General features: G+C 41.1%; 1 protein-coding gene across 1 annotated transcript in view; it reads right to left on the reverse strand.

Moving 5' to 3' along the window:
* Nucleotides 1-872: 872 nt before the first annotated feature.
* PSMD1 (proteasome 26S subunit, non-ATPase 1) overlaps nt 873-21607 on the reverse strand; it is a 63413-nt gene continuing 42678 nt past the window's right edge. Inside the window, exons 17-25 of the mRNA XM_085069290.1 lie at nt 19670-19784; nt 17697-17813; nt 12763-12865; nt 8713-8882; nt 7498-7590; nt 6383-6475; nt 3884-4030; nt 1908-2062; nt 873-1094 (exon numbers count right to left, since the gene is read on the reverse strand). Of these exons, the coding sequence (XP_084925416.1) occupies nt 1916-2062; nt 3884-4030; nt 6383-6475; nt 7498-7590; nt 8713-8882; nt 12763-12865; nt 17697-17813; nt 19670-19784 (985 nt within the window). The 3' untranslated portion in view covers nt 873-1094; nt 1908-1915. The remainder of the gene's footprint in view (nt 1095-1907; nt 2063-3883; nt 4031-6382; nt 6476-7497; nt 7591-8712; nt 8883-12762; nt 12866-17696; nt 17814-19669; nt 19785-21607) is intronic.

Consider the following 21607-nt stretch of genomic DNA (forward strand, 5'->3'; position numbering starts at 1 on the left):
CAGTAAGAGTCACCAAAATAAACCATATGCTGGAGAAGCTCCCAGGCACTGCATGCAAGATTTGTCTTCCATTATTACTGATGCACATGAGATTGTGGTATGTTCACATGGAGCATATACTCTCCCCACACACACATACAGTGAAAACCTCATTCCATTTATGTGCTCTTTCAAATGATGGAACTTCATCCAGCATTTGCTGGCAGCAGACCAGACTGCAGTCTCTGGCTTGCTGTTGACACACCCTTTGAAGCTTTACCACCCAAAAGGCGAATGGTCAGCTGGACAGTGAGCAGTAGAGCACCATTCCTTCCTTCTGACTGCTCCTAATTTCATATCCATGACTAAAATTCCCCTTTAACTAATGATGCACAACAGTGTTACATCTTACATGTCTGGGTCCACCCCATCTAGGCCTGCAATGTAACCAGCTGTCTGCTCATATCACCTATTTTGCTCATGTTTGGTGAAAGCAGTGAAAGCACAAACACAAAAGAAAAGGGTTTCTGTGAAACAAGGAGAAACATGCCCCCATTTCCCCATCACTAACACTCAGAGCCCTTTTGTCAGCCCCACACCATCACATGCATACCAGGATAAGCAAGGGGGAAGGAAGATCACGGAGGTAATGTGGAGGCAGACCTCATCTGTGCAGCTGCTGGCAAGCAAAGACCTGTCCTCTCTGTGGCACCAGTGTTATGGCTGGGCCAGGCTGGAGTTGGGACCTTGCTCAGAGATGTGCACAGATCCTGATGATTGTACAGAGAAGCAGTCAATCAAGCTCTGCTGGACAAAGATGCACAACTTGAGTCTAGTTTTTAACATTTGGGGAGAGCAAAAGTTGCTAGGCTTCCTTTTTTTTTTAAGCAGCATTTTTTCTGTCAAGAGTTTTTAATAGATTTATTTGAAAACAAGGTTTTGTGAAAGAGTACACTAAATAGCATATATCTGTTCTTCAGCCATAAAACACGGACTATCAGCTTTAGCTCAGCACAGATTGGGGCTGCATGCACTGAACATCAGATCTTAATAGGAAGGTCTTCATGTCTGTCTTTCTGATATCAAGCATAATGTCTTCTTTAGATGACATGACCCTGGAGGAAGGAGAGAGAGAAACCAGAAAATCAAATGTATTTAACTAAGGCTTCTTGTGGTTGGTCCCACACACTCACCCAAGCCTGTCACTGACGCAACATTTATAGTTTTTAGTAAGGAGTTTGTTTTCCTGCCCATCCACCAGTTCAAGTACATACACATTTGCTTGTGGGAGCCCTGGGACATGCCAGCCCATATTTGGAAATAAAGCAACTGGATTTCTGCCTCTCAGTGAGAAACTTGCACATCCATTCAGGCACTTTAACCAAAGAACCTGAAAACAGCACCATTTATTGCCTGGAACAGATTTACCAGTATCGTTAAGTTAGGCTCAGAGAGCACCACAGAGTGGACTGGAGTGTCTTTAAATTCTGCTAAGAACTGCTGGGAAGACAAGACTACTCCAGAAAGCAGAGCAGTAGTTCTCTTTTGACAAATACTGGCACCCTGAGGTCAAGTAGATGACAGCTTTGTTATGTAAACTACTTGCCCCTCTGGGACCATCTTTCAGGAGCTGACTAGTCCTTGTGACCCCTGCACTGCTCTCTGCCCAGCCAGGCTCTACTCAAGAGTAGTCAAGCCTGCCAGATTAGAGACCAGATCCAGAGTCAGGCCTGCAGAGGAGTGGATTTATAGACTTCTCCTAAGCTGCCAAACTCTTAAAATTAGGAAAGAGCATGTTTCTGAATCTGACACTGAAGCCATCAAAGAGCTAAACCAAGAGTGCTGTGTACTGGTAACTGCTTCAGTTGGCACAAAGAGGCTTTTTCTTCAACTGGGATTAATACAGATGGCTGTACACTACACTGTACCTCAGGTCTTAATCGTCAATGTACTCAAAGGGCTCTGGTGGTTCAGGTTCTTGCTCCTCCTCCTCAATCTTCGGACCGTGAGCTGCCACAGGTTCAACCAGCTCCTCCATATCCTCACTGGTGTCCTTCAGGATGATGATGCCTCCAATGGAAAGCTGCAAAGCAAGTGCAATGAGCATTTAGAGCTGCTTGCCTCTGCCTCATGGTGGAGTGTTTGTGACATAGAGTCTATGAGAGCCATATGAGACTCCTCAGCAGGAATGAGTTTCAGAGAACAAAGCATCACTCACCTGGATCTCTGGTAAGAGCATGGAACAGGCAGAGCCTATCCAGGCTACCTTTCATATTGCCACTATCTAGGTCTCAGTTCAATAAAAAGTGACATCTGGATTCACAGCTTTACTCCAGTCCCAGTCTGGGGCTTTCCACATGGAAACTAATTGAACTGTAATTGCTTTATAAGGCTCATCTTTTCAGGTTTACAATGCTTAGTGAAGCCTCTCTGTGTAGCTGCCTCCCAGGAGATTCTCTGAAACAGAGACTAATCTGATCACCAGCTTCCACTGATCAAGGAATCCCATTAGCAGAACCTCACAAAAACAAAGGGGAATTAATTACAAAGATCACAACCAAACATCTTGGCAGGCTGAAGCACCACCGAGAGTGAAACATAAGGTGCAAAGAGGCAGTGCTGTGTCACGCCTGGCTGGGATCAGGGCTTTGGCCACAGCAGGATTTGAGGCTATAAACAGCATTTCAAAGAGGCCTTTTACTCTGGCATTCCCCAAAGCAGAGCAAAGGTCCAGAATGGCTCCATTCCAAGAAGCTCCTTGGTTACACACCCTAATCCCAGCAAAAACTGCACTGTTCTGTTCTCTTCAAAACCTATTTATGGGGCTTGAAGGCAGGAAACTGAACTCCCCCACCAAGGACCCAACTTCTTTTGAAACTGAGGCAAACAGCTGTGTACATCCACATTTCAGTGAGTAGACACTTACTGGAACACACAGCAGATCTTCCCAATCCAAACTGAAGTTGGGTCACTGCTTTTTAAAGAATAAAAACTAAAACCCCTTCTACAGCTTTGCTAAAGGAGATGTTTCAAAAGGGAACGGTGCACAGAGAATTCCAATGTGCTGATGGAATTCCAGGAAATCCATTTATTAAAAACATTACTATTTTCCTGGAAAAAGATATTACTACTACTGAACACCATTTTCCCATGCATAATCCTGGAAATGGGGTAAGTCAAGGGTGTTATTCCTGGAACAAAAATAAAGGCCAGAAGACTTTGACTCAGGAGATTTACAGTTCAAGAGAGAGCTTATCAGCTTTGCAATATATCTGAGCATCTCACAGAGAAGGTGGTTACCCCTTGGTCTTAGTGCTAAAAGACCTTCATCCTCCATCTGACAATCACATGTTCTCTCTTCTCTATGTTAACAGTAGCTGAAGGCACTTTTTTAAGGCCAGATGTAACTCAATAGAAGTATGTTCAATGAAAAAAACCCTCCATTTATGTATAAATCCCACTCCAGAACGAGCCCTAATGTATTTCTTGGACAATGTAATTGCTTGGACAATGAAGCTGGACAACTTTGCAGCCTATTGTAAAGATCATGGGTTGGTCTTTATGTTGCCAAAGCAATGTCATTAATACACAGAGTATGTCTGATTGGTTTCCATGCTGCACATTTGACATATGCACAAGAAGAAAGAAAAAGCAGTATTAGCATGGTGAAAAGGTTTGCAGCAGCTCTGACTTTCCCCAACTAGAACTGCATGTAATCATTTGGAGAGAGGACATTAAAAAAGGAACTATGACAACAGCAAAGCTGCAAATCTCTGCAACACATTCGAGTGCTGCACCAGCTGTGAGTTCTCATGTACACAAAGAACTTCTGGGCCTTACACACAAGCCCAGCACTGGGAATGCTCTGCCAAGCTCTGCCAAGGACTAGGAAGGTGACACTTACTGGTTTGAAAGGCTGGTACCGGCAGCTCTCTGTCACAGTGAGAACTTTGAGCTGAGCAGGCATGACTCTGGCTGGGTTGTCCAAAAGCTGGAAGTTGGGTTCAGGCTCTTTTTTCTTTTCTTTTTCATCCTTCTTTTCATTCTCATCCTGCAGAGGGAGAAGAGAAGGTCAACATGATTTCAGTAGTAACCTCTAACCTTTCACAGTTCAGCAGGGTAAGGCACAGTCAAGCAGCAATTCCAAAGTGTGGTGAGAAACCATTCTTCTGCTGAGGAACATGCTAATATTTATCTATCAGCTGGCACAGAAAATGCCAGCGTGGATATAATTGCTCTCAACAAGGCAATGCCTCACTTTCAGCTGCAGATGAAACCAAGAGGTGGCAGTGGAACAGTTTAACTTCTGCTTTCCCTTTCTCAAACCTTTTCTGTAAACTCACTCACCACTTTTTGTCACAACTGAAGATTCTTTAATATCATTATTGAGCATATGAAAATTGCCAAAAGCTGCCCTTGTATTTTTGCAGCTATAAAGCTGTCACTGACATTTCACACTACTGGTAGTGACAACAGCTCACCCAAAACGACCTGATCTCAGCAACTCCCTACAGCTAAATAGGAATAGCAATTTTGCCTCCTTTACCAATGAGTCAGCAGCTGGAGGCAAAAAGCAGAAGGAAAAAAATGAGCATCCTTTACATACTTAAGAAGGTGGATCATATTTTCCCTCTTGTTCAGGAACATTTGAGTAGCAAACAAAAAAAAACCACAGAAAAGATGGGAACAACCAATAGGAAACTATCAGGAACACCACTAAATGCATGGCACGTCCTGTAACAGCAGATAGGACTTTCTCTGGCACAGCAGCTGCTCATTGCTGTGCAGATCCCTTGGATTACTTGTCATATAACAGGCATAAGAGAAAAACAGGAAAGCAATAATACCTCTAAAACATTAGGACAATGGCAAAACACTCAATTCAAACACAGCAGGTGGCAGTAAGCTCCCTTTTTACTATTCTTGTTTTTCTACTTGATTCAGCCAAGGAAACTCTTCAAACATCTGGACACACACCGACACAACATGTGAACCCCTTCTAATATATTGCTCCCTTTCAACACCTGCACTTAACTGTAGGCTGTAGCAATTGTAGAAGAAATGCACATCTGTTCAGCATATTTTGCTTAGTACATAGAACTGTAGAATAATAGAATAATTCAAAGAAAAGGCAATGTTTGGTGACAAGGAAACTTGACAAAGGAGAAAAAACTCAAAACCCAGAGATTATACCTTGTATGTATGAGATGTTTAATTTTCTGGGCCAGCTTGCATGACTTTCAGTGCCTACAACATGGCCACACCTATGTAGGTCCAGGAAGGTTATTTTACACATAGACCTTTGATCTTATGCCACATGTGTGGGGTTTGTTTGACTAAAATTTAAATTAAAGAGGCCGAAAGGGAAAGGACCTGGGGGTGCTGGTTGCTTGGCATTGCTGGGGTTACAGTTGGATTTAGAGGTCTTTCCAACCTAAAGAATTCTATGGGTCCATAATTCACTTTCAGCTTACAGTTTTTCTTGGAATATTTGCATTTATGAGCAGGGCACAAAATAAAGGATCTTTTGTCAGTACTGCAAGAATTTTAGCTGCCATATGTTTTCCAAATTACAGCAAACACCAAATATTCATTTTTCCATTACTCAGCTTGCTCCAGGACGACACATTATTCACAGATGAGGATGACAACTTCCAGTGTCAGGTCTATGAGCTGAAAGAAATCATAAGAGGACCAAAGCAATTGCCATAACTACTGAGCAGCATATGGAACCTTTGCTCAAACCTCAGCTGGTTCTGAGCTGAGTGTGGATAAATGTTTGGCATTTTGATAGATGGGCAAAGCACATTAGAGACTCCTACCAAAAAGGTGAACATTTCAGAATAGAAGGTAAGCATGTGCAAAACCAGAAAGTTTAAACCCTTCCGTGCTCCCAAGCTGAATTAGATCAACCAAGCAACTGCTACAACACTGACTTCTTTTTTAAAGGTCAGAGGTCCCAAGGATGTGAAATTACTAAGACTTTTTCTATGTTAGCAAGAAAATTACATGGATAAGAGATAAAATTCCCCTGGGTCTAAAACCAGCAGGTAATGAAATAATACCCATAAGGTTCATGCAGTCAAAGGCACATAAACATGTCAAAACAAGCTTTTGCCTTTAAGGAATTCAGTTACTTAACAACACTGAGGAAGATTTATTTCTCAGAAATAACAGATTCACAATTAATAGCACCTCTTGCTTTTAACAGTGCACATACATACACACACACACAGAGTAAAAGTGCTACCCAGTGTCTGCAGCAATGTGTCAGTGCTTTGCTCAGAACTAGCACAGGTGGCAAGAGGACAGACATAAGTGGGTGCCAGCTTTCATGACACACCTTCCACATTTATAAGGGTGGGGGGGAGGAAGATATTTAAATTTCAATGTGTGCACCCACCACTTCCATCTTTTCCTCTTCCTTCTTCTCTTTCTCCTTTTCCTTTTCTTTCTTCTTGGCTTTTGCAGTGATGGACAGCACAGCAGTGGAAACCTGGATATGGCAACAAATGAGGCATTCAGTGTGACCCAACACTGGATACTGAGCTTCAGCCCTCCAGGCTGGAGTCTTCTGGGAACAAATGGCAGCAACTTTCTGAGAAGGTCAGGGAGCAGCAGCATTTGTCACGTTGCTGGTGAGAATAAATGTGAGTTCTTGGCGTGTTTTAACTTTTGGCCAGGGAAGTTTAAAGAGAAAAGATTTGTCAAATTCACATTCTATTCAAAGGCAAGAAAGGAGCTATGAGCAGTAAGCTTTGCCTTTCATCAGAGTTAATTTCTGGATTCCTTGGTGGTTTGGAAATCTGTCCTGCCCAGCATTCAATTCTGGTAAAATGTTTTACAGTTTTCATGCCATGTCATTCATCAGCATGACATGCCTGAGGTCTTCACTGCTGCAATTGTTCCCTAAGGGCTGCTCTGCCTGCTGCCATGCTCTGCTCAACAGCTTTTACCATCCTGTGCCAGGAGACAGATTGCTTCCACTATTGTCCCACTTGTGACCTCACAGGTCTCATCTTCTCCTTTTCAATACTGAGATATTCTCGGTGCCACACTTACCTTTTTGCAATCCATGGAGCTGACAACTACTATTCTAGCACATGGGCTCAATGCTCCTTCCATATGGGACTATTTGAGAAGTGTCCCACCTAATATTCTCAATGGTTGCACTGGAGCAGCACTTTGGAGCCCAAGTCAGAGACAAGGACCCTGCTGTGCTGGGTGCTGCACATACAAGTCAGCAGGGCATGGAAAGCAGGGGTTTTATTCAATACTTCTGCTTGACCACTTCCTACAAGGGAGGCTGCAGCAATTCAGTAGCACTGCACTTGTATGTCACAATCAGCAACAGTCCAAGGCACAGCAGGAAAATTTACCTAGAATTCTCTTTCAGAGACTACAGCACCTGCCAATTTTTCCTTCGCTCTTTAGATTCCCTGGTAATACCACCAAAGTCAATGTTTATACTAGGAGGGAGAAAGGGTTAGTCTTTACACAGAAAGCCAGCTCAAATACCTTTTCTTTCTCCTTTTCCTTTGGTACCTCAAGAGGTGGAGGGTAGGCAAATGTGGACGGCTTACAGTTGGACTTGTACTGGACTTTTGGCATCTAAGACAGAGTTTAAAACAATGTTAGAAATAAGAAAAGCAGGGGAAAAATCCACAGCATAATAATTACTTTAGCTTCATTTTCCTTCCAGCAGAGACAAACACAGATCCTCTAAAGAATACAAGCTTCCCCTTCTCCCTCTCCGGAAGCTGAGAAGCTGTTATCGGTGGCAGCAGTTCAACTAGAACAATGTTATTTAATTATTCTATAATTTGACTCTGGCAAGCTCTCCTAAGCCCTCTCCATACACTCCATCCTATTCACACCATGCTTTGTTTTCATTGCTTGGAAGCTTTTGTGGTTTTGATGTTGTTGCTGTGTCTGTGTGTATCAACACAAAATTGGTTTAAGATCTAACTGAAGATCTGCTCTGTCAGTGCACGCGAGGGCAAACCAAGCACTGTGACATTCCCTTCCTGCCAAAGGACTGTACATTTTGGGGTGAGTTACCAGTGTCACATATTGTCTTACTCTTGGCTACTCAAGCAAGGGCAGAAAGCATCTTTGGACAGTCAATCCAAGTTCTTAAACTCCCCCATGCCGCCACATCCAGAAGCTTTTTTGTGGAACTTCCTAGCTCAGTTCTTAGCACAGGAGACCCAGCATGGTACACAGCTTACAGGGGCTGTACCACAGCTGACAGCTGGAAGAACAGATGCATAAGGAAAGTGCAGTACCCATGGCTGCTCAGTTTAATGTTTACTCCCCAAGGAATCCAAACAAATCCTCTTTTCCCACTGCTAGCTTTCCTAGGGGAGAACATGACATAATTTATCTGGGAGGCCAGGGAGGCAACAGACCATTTTTTTAAAATAACCCTGACCTTCAGAAGTGATAATGGGGTGGTCTCTGCTGAAATACTCTGAATAGAATTCCTTTCTTTTTAAGATACTTTGAAGTTAAGAGGTCAGTATCTGCTCTCTACGTTCTCCTTGTCCCCATTTCTACCACCAATACTGCAATTTAAACCTGTTTTTCAGATTTCTTCCAGTTAGTGCCTTTTTTGGCACAAACAAGTTGGAAACATGCTAAGAAAATCTACAAATCCATGCACAGGCCTTGCAGACCACTTGGGTCTTCCAAGCAGCTTTTCAGCGTCTCTTCTCTCTTCTTGTTACATACCTTAAGATCCTTGTTAAGGCCAATGACACAGGTTGGGGTGAATGCCAGTGACAAGAAGTGTGACAGGGGGAACCAGAACCAAAACTGGGTGAAGACCAGAACCCCCACCACAGAAGGCATGTGAGTATGTCCTGTCCTCGACTGCAGTGAAATGGTTACGTTATGGCCCCCTGTAAGGAATCATAAATGGAATAGGTTAGGGAATGCATTCCTGGGTACTCTACAAAGACACCTGAGCAATGCATCTCAAACAGCTGCTCAGTAAAACAGATGTACAGCACAATGACCAAACTGCTCAACAGTACCCAAACACAATCAGGGAATACAGCCCTTCTTCCATGCCCATTTTGCCATGATACAGGCTAGACAAAAGTACAGGCAGTGCGAGGGGAGAAAAAGGCAAACCTTTGCCATAAACAGTTTTAAATCACAGCATATAAATGATCCCCAAGACAAGACTCAGGAGAAACACAGTATATATACAGCAGAGCATATAGAAACTTTTCTGTGACTGCCTCCCTGAACTATCAGTTATTCTGAAGAAATATGCCTAGGTTTTTATCCTACACCATCTCAGTAGAAAAAAATGTAAACAGCAGCAACTTCAGAAGTTGTTCCTAGACATTATCAATCTAAGCTGCACAGAGACAAGCTCCTGCACTCTTTGCAGCAAAATTACATCTCTGCCAAGTACAAATCTAAGACAACCAAGTCTTAGATTTGTACTTGCAAAGCAGAGACCAAAACAACTCCGTATGTTGATGAAGTGCAGAAGCATCCATCTAGAAATAAAACTGAAAGACTGGACTTGCAGACAGAGTGAGAAAGTGTTAATCTGATTTTCTGTCTTCTGATGAACACAGTGAATTGAGTTGAAGAAGGCACCAAGCAAGTGCATTACTACTGACAAGACCTGGTGCAGGGAGGTTAATTTTGTTAAAATACAAACACCCTCTCATAGCAAAGTCAGGGCACTTTGTAGCTGAAAATCCCAACTGGAATAGCTTTTCCCTGCCTTGAACAAACAGCCACCTCAGCAGGGCCAGGCAGCAATGGAGCTGTCTGAGTTTTAAGGACAAGCAGAATTATCATTTTTTGCCAAAGCTAATGAAAGCTCTGACTGGAGCAGTATTCTCATCTTGGGTATCTGTCAATGTTAGTCCCAGGAGAGGCAGTGGAAGGTGGGGTATTTTGATGCCCTCCTGTAGGGTGCTCTGCATACTTTCTATCTCCTTCCTCTTCCTTTTGTGGTAGCAACAGATCTCCTGCTGTTTGACACGAAAACTCCTTCCTGCTACTTTTTTGAAGAAAGACAATTATATGGTCTCGTCTTTTACTACTGCTAGATCTGCTCTGCTGCTTAGTATTTTCTCTGATAGAAATCTCTTGCCCTTTCACCTGAATTTGCCACAGCACTGTGGAGGGACTGGCTGAGGTCCTGGGCTATCCTTAAACGTGTCAAGCACTGCACACTCAAATTTCTGGTCTTCTTCCCCATTTTCACTTTGAACTTTATTTAACTGCATCATTGTGTAAGGGTCAGGCCCTGATTATCTGCAGATATTCTGAATCAAGCAGCCCAGTGAATGTTGCACAAGCAGCTTAACTGGACTTTATCAAACTTTTGCACTTTAATTTTCAGAATTTTAACCTTTATAATTATCCAATCTCTGGAATTTCCTGAATGGGCAACAGATTTCATATTCAAAAGATGCCTTCATGCTACTTCTTTTTGCTGTTTTATACCCACAAACAGCCCACTCTCACTCCCATGATTTTGCAGAGAGCAGGAAAGGTGGGGAGACATAATGCTGCACAATTGTGATTTATCTTCATCATTAAATAGCAGCCCTGACCACCTGGAAGAGAACACATTCCAGATATTTGGCTGGATGAATAAAAGCTGTGATTATGCCTGGAAAAAAAATTCAAAAAACACAAAAGAAAACAATTCAGGCATCCTTGGGTACTATTATAAGGCCTATCTCCCAAAATTCACACTGCCACTGTGGCAAGGGGGGTCTGGGGAAAAAACCCCCATGCCCTAAGTTAAACCCCAGCAGCTACATTTTTACTTTAAAAAAATAAGAAAAATATAGACACTCTAAATTTATCAATTAGGCAATGACCAAATTCTTCATTTCCACTTCAGTGCTCCCAAGGTACCCCACTCCTTCCATTAAACTACCAGCCTAAATGGCTGCCTCATTGTCAGAGCAAAAATCCCACCTCTAGTGCATCATTTCCAAGTCATGCACTGGAAATCTTGCACTTCTAATCAAACCCTGCTATTGGAAGAGAATTGGACTTTTTTTCTTCCCCCCACAAAAAAATCCCAACAAAAAACTAAATTCAATTGCCCCAACTGTGGCAGAAAATACAAAGAACCATTTCTTCCTGGTAGTGATAATTAAATTCTATAACTCCTTGTTTCAGATAAGCACTCCCAGTTGTATAGGAAGGATAAAAGAAATTTGTTCTTTTAGGAGGCTCTAATGAAAGTGGCAATAGGTTAAGGAAAGGAGTTCACAGCCTTCCCTGAATCTCTCAGCAAGAAATAAAGAGGTTAAAGTTGGCACAAATTCTCATGTAGTTTATTAAAACTGGATGTTCCTGGTTTCCAAGTCATTATACAACACATAAGTGACAGAGGAAGCAAATAAGGTTTTAGTTGCATTTTTATGATTTAATCTTAAGAGTCAGAATTCAAAACAGGTCTGAGAGAAGAATCCCGGAGCCAGTTAGTCTCTGGCTTCCCAGCAAAAGAGTATGAGTATGGGAATGACCAAAATTATTCTAACAGTCTCATGCCAAGGACATTGCTCAGTCTGAGCTCCAGCAGGGGAACCCATGAGGCAAGAGGGTGGTGCCTGTTGCTTTGCTCTCTGAACAGCCCTGATCCTCTGTGACAGAGCAGCCTGACAGTCACATGGCCACCAGGAATGCTTTTTAAACCTCCTTCCATGCAGAGAGGTGCAGGCAGCCCTACATTCTTCTCCCTCACCACACAGCCTGGAGATGCAGAGATTTCATACACACACCGTAACCATCTCACAGGGTGCTGTGCCTAAGCCAAGAGACAAATTCTGAGGCTCCTTTGCTTATGGACTTCAGGACTAATCTTGATTTCAAGAGTACAGGAAAACCCACCTTGTTTCTGCCCATCTCAGGGGATAAGGAGGTGCATGGCAAGAGGAGGCCACAGCACAAGAGATCAGATGGGAGAAATTGTGTTTGAAAACTACGAAAAAGGGTGTCATTGACAGACACAGCACTGTACAAGTAGTACCTCAGCAGAAGGAAAAACTCAAAACATTGTCATCTTTGCTTTCAGAAACCTTCCTTAATAGGCCCTGCAACTCAGGCTTTGTGAAATGCTAATGCCTTTAGGGAATCCTATCCCTGACTCAACAATTAGTCATTAACATTGATTAAATGATGTTTTCTTTGCTAGGAAGAGGTAGCAAAGTCTGTGAAACTAACTGGCTCTTCCGATAAAAACACTGATGCAGTTAACTGTGCTTCCTCCTTTGTGCAACACCTCTTGCAATAATCATGAAAGTAGCAAAACCTAGTTATTAAAAACATATTAAAGAAACCATATATCATTTTTTTAACTGGTTATGTAAAGTTTTAGCAGAGAAACAAAACCATGAGGACTGGATACCACAATTTCCAAATTTACTACGTGAATTCCAAATTTTTAGAAAAATAACGAAGCAACCTATCATGCTATAATAAATCAAGTCAGGGTGACAAAACAGATTTATAGAAAAAACATTGTATTTGTCCAGACTTCTAGACATGAATTCTGTTCCAATGACTGGGCTGAGTCTCTCCTAACAGAAACATATTGATACAAGCTGAAACTACAAAACAGGGTTTATTTCTTTAATTAGCTAAAATGACTTGAAATTTAAGATTTCTTGCTATTATTACATGACAGGCATAAAACCAGCACCTTGTCTCCCAAATGAAGTTTACTATTACAGTGGTTACAGCTAAACAAGTTTAAAAAATTTTGACAGCTTTAAATGTTTGGGAAATTACCTGCATCCAAAATGCCTTGTGCCAGAATTGCTCCAAACTTTGCCATAACATCATCATGCTTATCGTTGATCACTTTGGAATAGAGCTGCCTGAACTGGCTGACCTGGATAAAAATAATAAAAAGGGAAAAAAAGGGAGTGATATTACAAAACAGACTGCATGAGTCAAATATTCCATCTTTAACGGAAGCATCCTCGATTTTTGCATCCTACGACAACATTTGCATTTTCAACAACTTTAGTCTCTCACTACATTGAGGTTTATATGTTCAATGCAAATGGTTTGCTTCTGTTATGTAGTGGCATATCAAGAGCATTCTGTGTTCAGATAAATTCTGCATACCTGTGCACTGTGAGCCATGGATCACTGCCAGCCCTGGAAGATGCACTGAGTAAGTGTGCCCTTTCCAGTTTAAAGTTAATGGAAGCAAAATTGTTCTGTGAAAGGGTGGGAGACTACCCTGCTCAGCCTCAGGCAAGCCCAGAGCAAAGGATTGAGACCAAAGGTCTCAACACTCAAACACATAAGAGGTCCACATGCCTTTTCAGGCTGTTCCTACAAAGCAAATGCTTCACAGGAATGGGGATTTTGACTGGATCAGGTCCCAGCTGAAAACACTCCTTGCTGCTGGGCAAAGCCTGGTTTGGCAGCTCTGGCTGCAATGGTTCAGGAAGGTATTAATCTCACATGAAGCCACTGCTCCATCTCTTTGGAGAAAGTGCTGGGACACTCACCTCCTACAAAATGGAGCAAGATGTCAATAGACAACCATTTCTTGAGCAGTTGAAGCAAAACCTTCCAGAGTTTGTCTAGTAAAGCCCTTTAATCTGCTATTATTTTTCCTTCAAACCACAGCAACAAGCACAACCCAAATTACTGTGTAAATTTATATAATATGCTATGAAACCCACAAGCTTTGTTTCTCCCTTGAAACCTTCAAGCACTTCAAAAATTTTACTGCGTTTGGAAATGCTACCACAAGAAATTTATTTGGGCAACTTCCAGGAGGAACACTAAAATATAGACAGTGACTCATTTCATCTTTCTAACAAAACACACACCCCATTCTGATAATTAATGCTGGCCAAATGACATGGCACTCAGTTCAAATGAACCCAAACACAGAACCTTGGAAACAGTGAGGAAACAACACAAACTTAAAGATATGAGAACGATACAGCACCATTTCCTACCACAAAGGACTGTCATTTATCAGGCTGACTATCACTTCTCCCTCCACCAGTCAACATTCATGCACACAAAGCCCAGGAGATTGTCAAGAACAAGATTTTATAAACAGTTAATTACAGGAAATACTGGCAGGTGATGTGCATGATGCTTTTGGCAAATGCAAGCTCTTAAGAACAAGAGCACTAACAAAATCTAATAAAACAGGTTTTAAGCTGTTTGCATGTTGTATCTATCTTCTTCAAAAGATGAAGTTATTCTGCATACACTTGCCCTCTGGAAGGAGTGTGCAGAAGCATCACACAGCAGCAGGCTTTGAATAAAGTAGAAGTGTTACTAGAATATTGCAAAAATCATTCTTGCACCCTAGCAAGACCTAGCATTTCATTTAAATGGGTGAAAAAAAATCCCAACAGAAATCTGGTCCTGGTTTCTTCACATCTTAAAGACAATAGGCCAATATGATTGAAGGAAGATGGAAAAAAAGGCCAATATGACTGAAGGAGGATGGAGGAAAAGGCTTGACCTTGTTTATTATTTTCTCATTTTGCCAAGATGACTATCCGAATACAAAACCAGGAATTGAATTTACTTTTTCAAGTAGTTCAATGTGTAGTTTGTCTCCAAAACTGCTGACTTAATTGCCCTGCAGGTCACAAACACATAATGAAGTTATCATTGATTTCTATTATGATGACCTCATCACATCTGTAATCTAGGATTCCATTCCACAAAATAAACTTGTTAATATTTTATATCTGGCACTAAAACAGTTCTTAAATGTATCAAGAGAGGTCAGAGAAAATCATGTTGGCTGCAATTGGAGGAATTGTCTTGACTCCAAAGAGACCAAACTACCTTTATTCAACACCCGCTACCCCTTCTTGGCCCTTAAGTAACTTGCAAGTTCAAGGGGTGTCCATGTAATTACAATTCTTTATTTCACAATTTGTTATTTCAACTCTTTATCTAAATTTAAACTCTTTGAATTATTCATTTAAATGAAGAGTGAGCACAACAAAGAGGAGGACAAACACAAAGAAAAGATCACAGTAAAGTCAATTCTAAGGCATACAACTACCTTTTCTCACAATAAAAATGGCTTTTTTTAAACCATAATACTTTGATTCTTAAATCTCTGTTTATTCCTGGCATTTCAGCATTGCAATGCTCAGCTCTCAAAATCCAGATGACATTTTATTCCCAAAAAAATCTAAAACTATTTAAGGAAGACAGTTCGCTACCATCTTCACTGCAAATGATCAACAGAGAATTGAAAGTATTTCTAACCCAAAGCTCACAAATGAGAAGTTTACTAAAAATAAAATATAAAATCCCAGAACAGACGAAACTGAGGAGCAGTGACAGAGAGCCTGGCCAGCTTCATGACACAGTCTTTATTAAAATCACCATCTCTCACAGGCAAAGCATCACCAAGTATTTAGAAGAAATGGGATGATGATAATACATAAAATTTAGCTTCTCTGTAATCCCATCAAGACTGTACAGCTTGTGGGATACAAAAATCATCACACTCCTCTCCCTAGCTGCTTACTCAGCAACGCAAATACCCACATCCATCAAGTTACACTCTTTGGCACACAGTGTCCAGTGTGTCACTTAGGAATCCAATCAGATCAAAATATGTCCCTGCAATCCAAAAATGGGTCCTTTTCTGAACTCCACCCTTTCACATCAGAGTTAAGCAATTTTTTTTAGACTGGCAGAGGGCTCCAAAAAAAGTTTCCCATGGATAACAAATAACTTAATTGGCAGCATATGCCTCAAAATATTCCTTTTACTTTTGAGCAAGAAACCATAATGGTTATAACTAACTTTTAGGGTACTTATAACAAGCAATATTTGTATATTCAGTGTTTAGTTCCTAAATTGGCAGAATATTTCAGGTATTATTTATTATTTTGTAATCCGGAATTTTGGGGGTTGTTTCTGATTTTTAATCTGTAGTGCTCCTATGACTATGCAATGAATTGCCTTCTGTACCTATATCATGTAACAGCACACACATTTTGGGTAAAGCAAGGCTCTGGCATGAAGTTGTTTCAGTTTCTTTCCCCATTTTTAAACAAGCCACTGACCCCACACTATACATCTCATCCTGTATTTACTGGCCAACTATTTTAACCACCCTTTATTAAGCTGAGGTATCACACAGAACCTGGAAGTCACGGTTTCCAGGCCTCTTTGGGGAAAAAGATCTACTTTACTACACACCTCAAATAAACTGTGTTTTCCCTAGCTGTTTTCCTACCCACATTTTTCTTTAGGACAAACAGAGTCTTTCACCTCTTATCTCAAAAAGCGAGAAACTCCAACAGGCAGACTTAACAAATGATCTGTGTTTTAGGATGTCTGACTGATTCAGAGGAGACTGCAATTCCCATCCCAAGAAGATTAAGGTGCTTTGCAAACTAAAATTAATCACCTCTCATACTGTCCTTACATGACAGAAGTACCATCCTTAATTCTTTGAGGTGGGAAAGTGAGGCACAGGAGATCTTTACAATTTGACCAGTATTAGAGGAACACACAATGATTAAACCTGATCTCTTATATTGAAGCCTGGCATTCCAATCACCTGACCAAGGAACAAACAGTAAAAACAACAATTAATTTATTTCCACACGAGAGATAATTCTACTTCATATTACAGTGACTTTGTATCTTGGAAGACGAGGGGATTCAACAAAAGTCTAGTGTTCTCCACTGGCTTATTCAAGTGAACTACTATTCTTGGCTTATTCACTTGAACTACAATTCTGAACATAAACAACATTCCCAGATTCTGTTCAGTGAAAACTAACACTTTTCTTTTATTTCTTTCCTTTATTTTTTTTTAATAATTCAAAGGAACAAATTGTCTGCCAGCAAATTTTCATGTTCTGTGACTTGGAAATACCCTAACACCTGTATTTATAAATTCCCTTTTCTGGCTTTCCCAAGTAAAATTTTCCACTGGACAAAAAAGTTTTTTTCCTTCTCCTCATCCAAATGCAGTAAAAAAGTGGCTGTTCTTATCACAGTTTAATTTCTAAAATGACATCAATAAAAACAACCCATATACAGCAGATGAGTAGTAAAGTACCAGCTACTGCTCTGCCTCAGTGCTCACCAGAGCAGGTGAAATATAGAACCTTAGAGCTTCTCCTAATGTGGACTTTTAGTCTGTACAAATGTTTGCATATCATCAGCTGTCACACATTTACAGGGAACCTACTTTTAAAAGCTAAACACAGCATATGCAACCCTTTTCACCTTATGAGCAGAAAACACCATTAAAGAATGTATTTGCTATAAACTCACTAAGCCAGTTCTGGGAGTTCTTGAAGTTGTTTCACCTGAAAAATGTAAGACTAACTACACAGGAAACATTGTTCTAACAGGACCTCTCTGCATGGTGACCACATCCAAAACTAAGCTTACTACCATCAAAACCAATGTTTTTACAGTCGCTTTCCTATCATTATGAGATGCTTTGAGACCTTTTATGGAAGAACATTTATTCTTGTAGTGCCCAAGGTTAGAATGCTGCCATCCATGTTCCCATCATTCAGAACACATGCTCTGATCCAAGCAGGAGCTTCCCACTGCACATTCAACTCTGGCTCTCTATGAGAGATATGCAGTGCCTTGCCAATGCTTACATGCAGTGCCAAGCACTGAAGATTTGGCACCCAAGACAATTTTCCCCCTTACAAGGTGCTATGTGAGGTGTGACACACTACCTTTGGGCAGGTGATCTCAGTCTGCTGGATCATGATAAGGGCAGATGCAATGAGAGCTCCTTGACGCACGTAGTTCACAGGATCATTTGTCATTGGCTCAAGCAAATTAATTGCTTCCTAAAAGAAATGAGGAAATACAGAGTCACAGAGTTAATACTATTACTTTCAGTATGCCAGGATTCAATACTCCAATGGAAGGTTATCAGATTGATGCTATCAGATATACTTTTTAAAACGTTTTGCCTGTTCTTGGCAAATGAAGCAGAAACCTGTATTCCTGTAGATTTTAATCTAAAAATAGGGAAGAAAAAGAAAACAAACACTAAAAACAAGTGATGGATGGATGGAACAAAATCTAGCTGCAGAAATAGGGCAACAGCTAAACAACAGCTATAAGCAACAGATGCATTCGCAACACTAGATTCTAAACTCTTGGCCTTATACTTTATTGTTAGAACCTGTAGCATTTAGCATTATTTAGGTAATCCCTTGTTCAGAATGCTTTTCTGTCCATACTTAAACTGAGAACATGAGCAAATGCAGCTGAGTGCAGAGTGCAAGACACTCCCAGTTCAGACCCCTCTTGGTGTTACTTTCACCAGGGTGAGGCTTTTAAAAACAACTTCATTTTATAGAGAACACTACTTCAAAGAACCACTTCTAAAATAACATCATGCCATCGCTACGACTGCTTTTGCCATCTGAGCTATGTTGGAGGCTGTGCTTGTTCACCTGAAGGTGACTCATTCATTCTTTGGCAAGCATTCAGTACCATGGATGAAACACCCACTATGACAAAAAGCTGAACTTTTTGATCTCCAAAACTGAATATATTTGGGCCTTCAAAACCTACTAATAGAAGCTCTGGAAAACATGTCTCTGTGTAATCAGATGGTTTAGGTCATCACACAATGTATCTGGAAATAAAACAAGACTCATTTCTGCGACTAAAAGCATTTCCAGTTAAATTAACTTGTCAGATGCAGCACATTAAAAATAACTAACTCCTTGATTCCACCTTCCACTTGAGAATAAAGCGACCTGGATAAAAATAGGAGTCTCAGTTTGCTTTCGAATCTGCATGCTTTAGCTACTAAAGATGGCAGGCAGTGCACGTCAGCATTCTGTGCTTTTGGCAGCACAAGTGACACTCAGGAGCACTCACGCAAGAGCCACAGACCAAGTGTTTAATACAGGAAGAGATGAGACAGATAAGCAAGAGATTTATCAAAGACTCGGAAGCATGACAGATTACTTCTGTCTGTGCACCTGTTCTCAAACTGCAGTTCTGTACCACTACAGATAGCTATACACATGTGGGAGAAGCAAAGGGAGCATATTCCCAAGTTGACTTGCTGCTTGTTCCAGTGAGTGCTCACTTCCCACAGCAGAAGTGGGAATCCTTCTACTATAAAAAGTCTGTTACCATTCGTGAGAATTAACCTTCATTGGTAGTCATAAACTGAGAATAAAACTTACGGGTTGTTGGTTAGACCCCTGAAACTACAATAAATTTAATTAAATTTCATTGCACTTGGCTTTACTACATGGACCTTCTATGAATTGTGTGTTACAGGAAAGATGAAAAGAACTAGAAGTTAAGCAAAACACCTACTGTTTTCCTGTCACTGGCACTCCAAGGGCAGAGTATTGATTTTGGAGTACTGAACATACATTTACAGTTCAGTGGCAACTTGACAGTAAGAAAACTCTAAGAAAAGTTTTGAAGACTAAATTCCAAGAATGTGACAATAATGTATAAAAACATTCTTCTACTTTATCTATTCTGTACAAGCATGAAAAGAAACTCTATGCCCAGAACAGTTAAAGAATTCAAAGTAGTGCTGAACTCCAGCTGGCTAGTAGTATACATGTGTGAGAAATCTATCTGCATGTGTGATGTTTGCACGCAAATGTGTCTGTGGCAGGAGGGAGCAGGAACAGTCTTGGCCACAGATGCTTCTGGCCCTCACCTTGTTTCCAGTGCCTGCACAGCAGATCCCCAAAGCCATGGCAGCCCCATAACGCACGTGGGGATTGTAGCTCTCTGACAGCAAAGAAACCACACTTGGACATTGCTCAGGAGTCCTAGAGAAAGGCAAAAAAGCAATATTTAATATTCTTGTTCAACAAAATATGGTATTGTGCTTCAAAATATGGAGATTTCACTCTGTTCATACCTGAAAATTTCAAATTTTTCTTCCACACTGTATGTTTTTGCATTTCTCAAAACTTAACCAGAGGGAAAGAATAAATGGGCTGAGAGAACAGGGATGTGCTTTTTTTTTGCCCTTAAAAGATCACCCAGCAGAATAATGTATCTGTTGAGGTTGAGGTCTTTATGTCTAGAAATCACGCTGTTGTGACAGGCTTTCCACTAGCAGAGGTTTACACAGCACTAAATTTCCCATCAACAGACCCACAACCCACCTCCAGTATTCAATCAACCTTCAAGGCTGGTGGGTCCCAAACTCCGTTTTGCAATCATGGCTTCTGCCAACTCCTCCTCACCCCTCCTTCTGCTGTAAATCACAGCACGAGAGGAAATGCTGACACAACACACTTCCAAGCAGTTTATAAGCAATGTTTGCTGCTGCTTTCTTACAGTACCATGCTGTCATTGTTGCTGCCTTTTGAGAGATCTGAAATGGGTATATATGCTCCACACCTCTCCAGATGGGAACCAGTGTCCTGCTGGTCATTAGAGCAACAGCACTTACAGCGCAGTGCTGGAAGATGAAAGAGAGGCTTAATTTCCCACAGCGAGAAGCACATGTTGCTAATGCAAACAGTTTGCAAATATTGAGTATTTCTGAAGTAGTGCAGAACTCACAGGTGTGGATATATTAATTTCTTTCCTGTCTTCAGTCATATTTACAACTCCATTACTTTTGATGCCATTCAAACCACTTCATAACATCAAACACTGCCAATTTCACCATATCCAGTTTCGTGACACCACGAACACAAGAGCAATACCAGAATGCAGTTGGTAAGTACATGCTCATGAAGAAGAAAGATGGAAAACTATAAACTGTGATTTCATTATATCTGATTTCAAAGAGAATATAATCTATCTCTTCACTCCATCTCACTGTGTCTTGCAGGCCAGACTAGCATTTTAATTGTCACAATCCTAGACGCAGTCTTGCAAGCCATTTACTTCTACTGCAAACTGGTTTCAGACTAATATGTACACAGGAAGAAACCAAGAGCACCTTAGTTTTAGCTTCCTTTCTTGTATTTGCTACACTGAAAGATGGAGGTTGGAGGGTGGCAGCAGTACCTGTTTGCACACAGGAATTATAGCATCATGTAAGATCGCTGTCTGTCAAGGCACTCAACAACTCAAGAGAGAGAAAAACCACTATAAAGTATACTCCAGCATGGGTTTTAATTAAATGAATAGCTGAATCACAGAAAACAGTAATAAAAAAGACTTTAAACAATAATCTAGTTCATTCTCTTCTTTCATTGTGACTGGGGACAGAGACGTTCATATAATGACACACTCACACTTCAGTTATACTCTACATAGACAATCAATTAATTTCTACTTTAGCTAGTCCCGTTTCAACACTTTCCCATGGTCTCCTCTGATAACCAGTCCTGAACTCCTCTTTGCATTCCTCTCTCCTACTCCAGCTGATCTCAGACAGGCAGCACCACCACACAGGCTCCAGTCATCCTCCAGAGCTGCTGAAAGGACCTAAAGGCACCCAGGCTTCAGAGGCTACTCAACGTCTGAGCAGTAATGGCAGCAAGCACCCAGATCTCCCACCTGCCCCGTTTCCGTGTGAGTCTTTGCAAAGCATCCACATGAGGAAAGAATCCATCTACCAACATGACCTTACAAATCCCCCACAGCCTTCTGCAGGGAAAAAAAAAAATCCACAAAAAGAAAAGAGTTG

The sequence above is a fragment of the Lichenostomus cassidix genome, chromosome 9 (assembly GCF_008360975.1).
Source record: "Lichenostomus cassidix isolate B80296 chromosome 9, HeHo_3.0, whole genome shotgun sequence".
Taxonomy (NCBI): Eukaryota; Metazoa; Chordata; class Aves; order Passeriformes; family Meliphagidae; genus Lichenostomus; species Lichenostomus cassidix.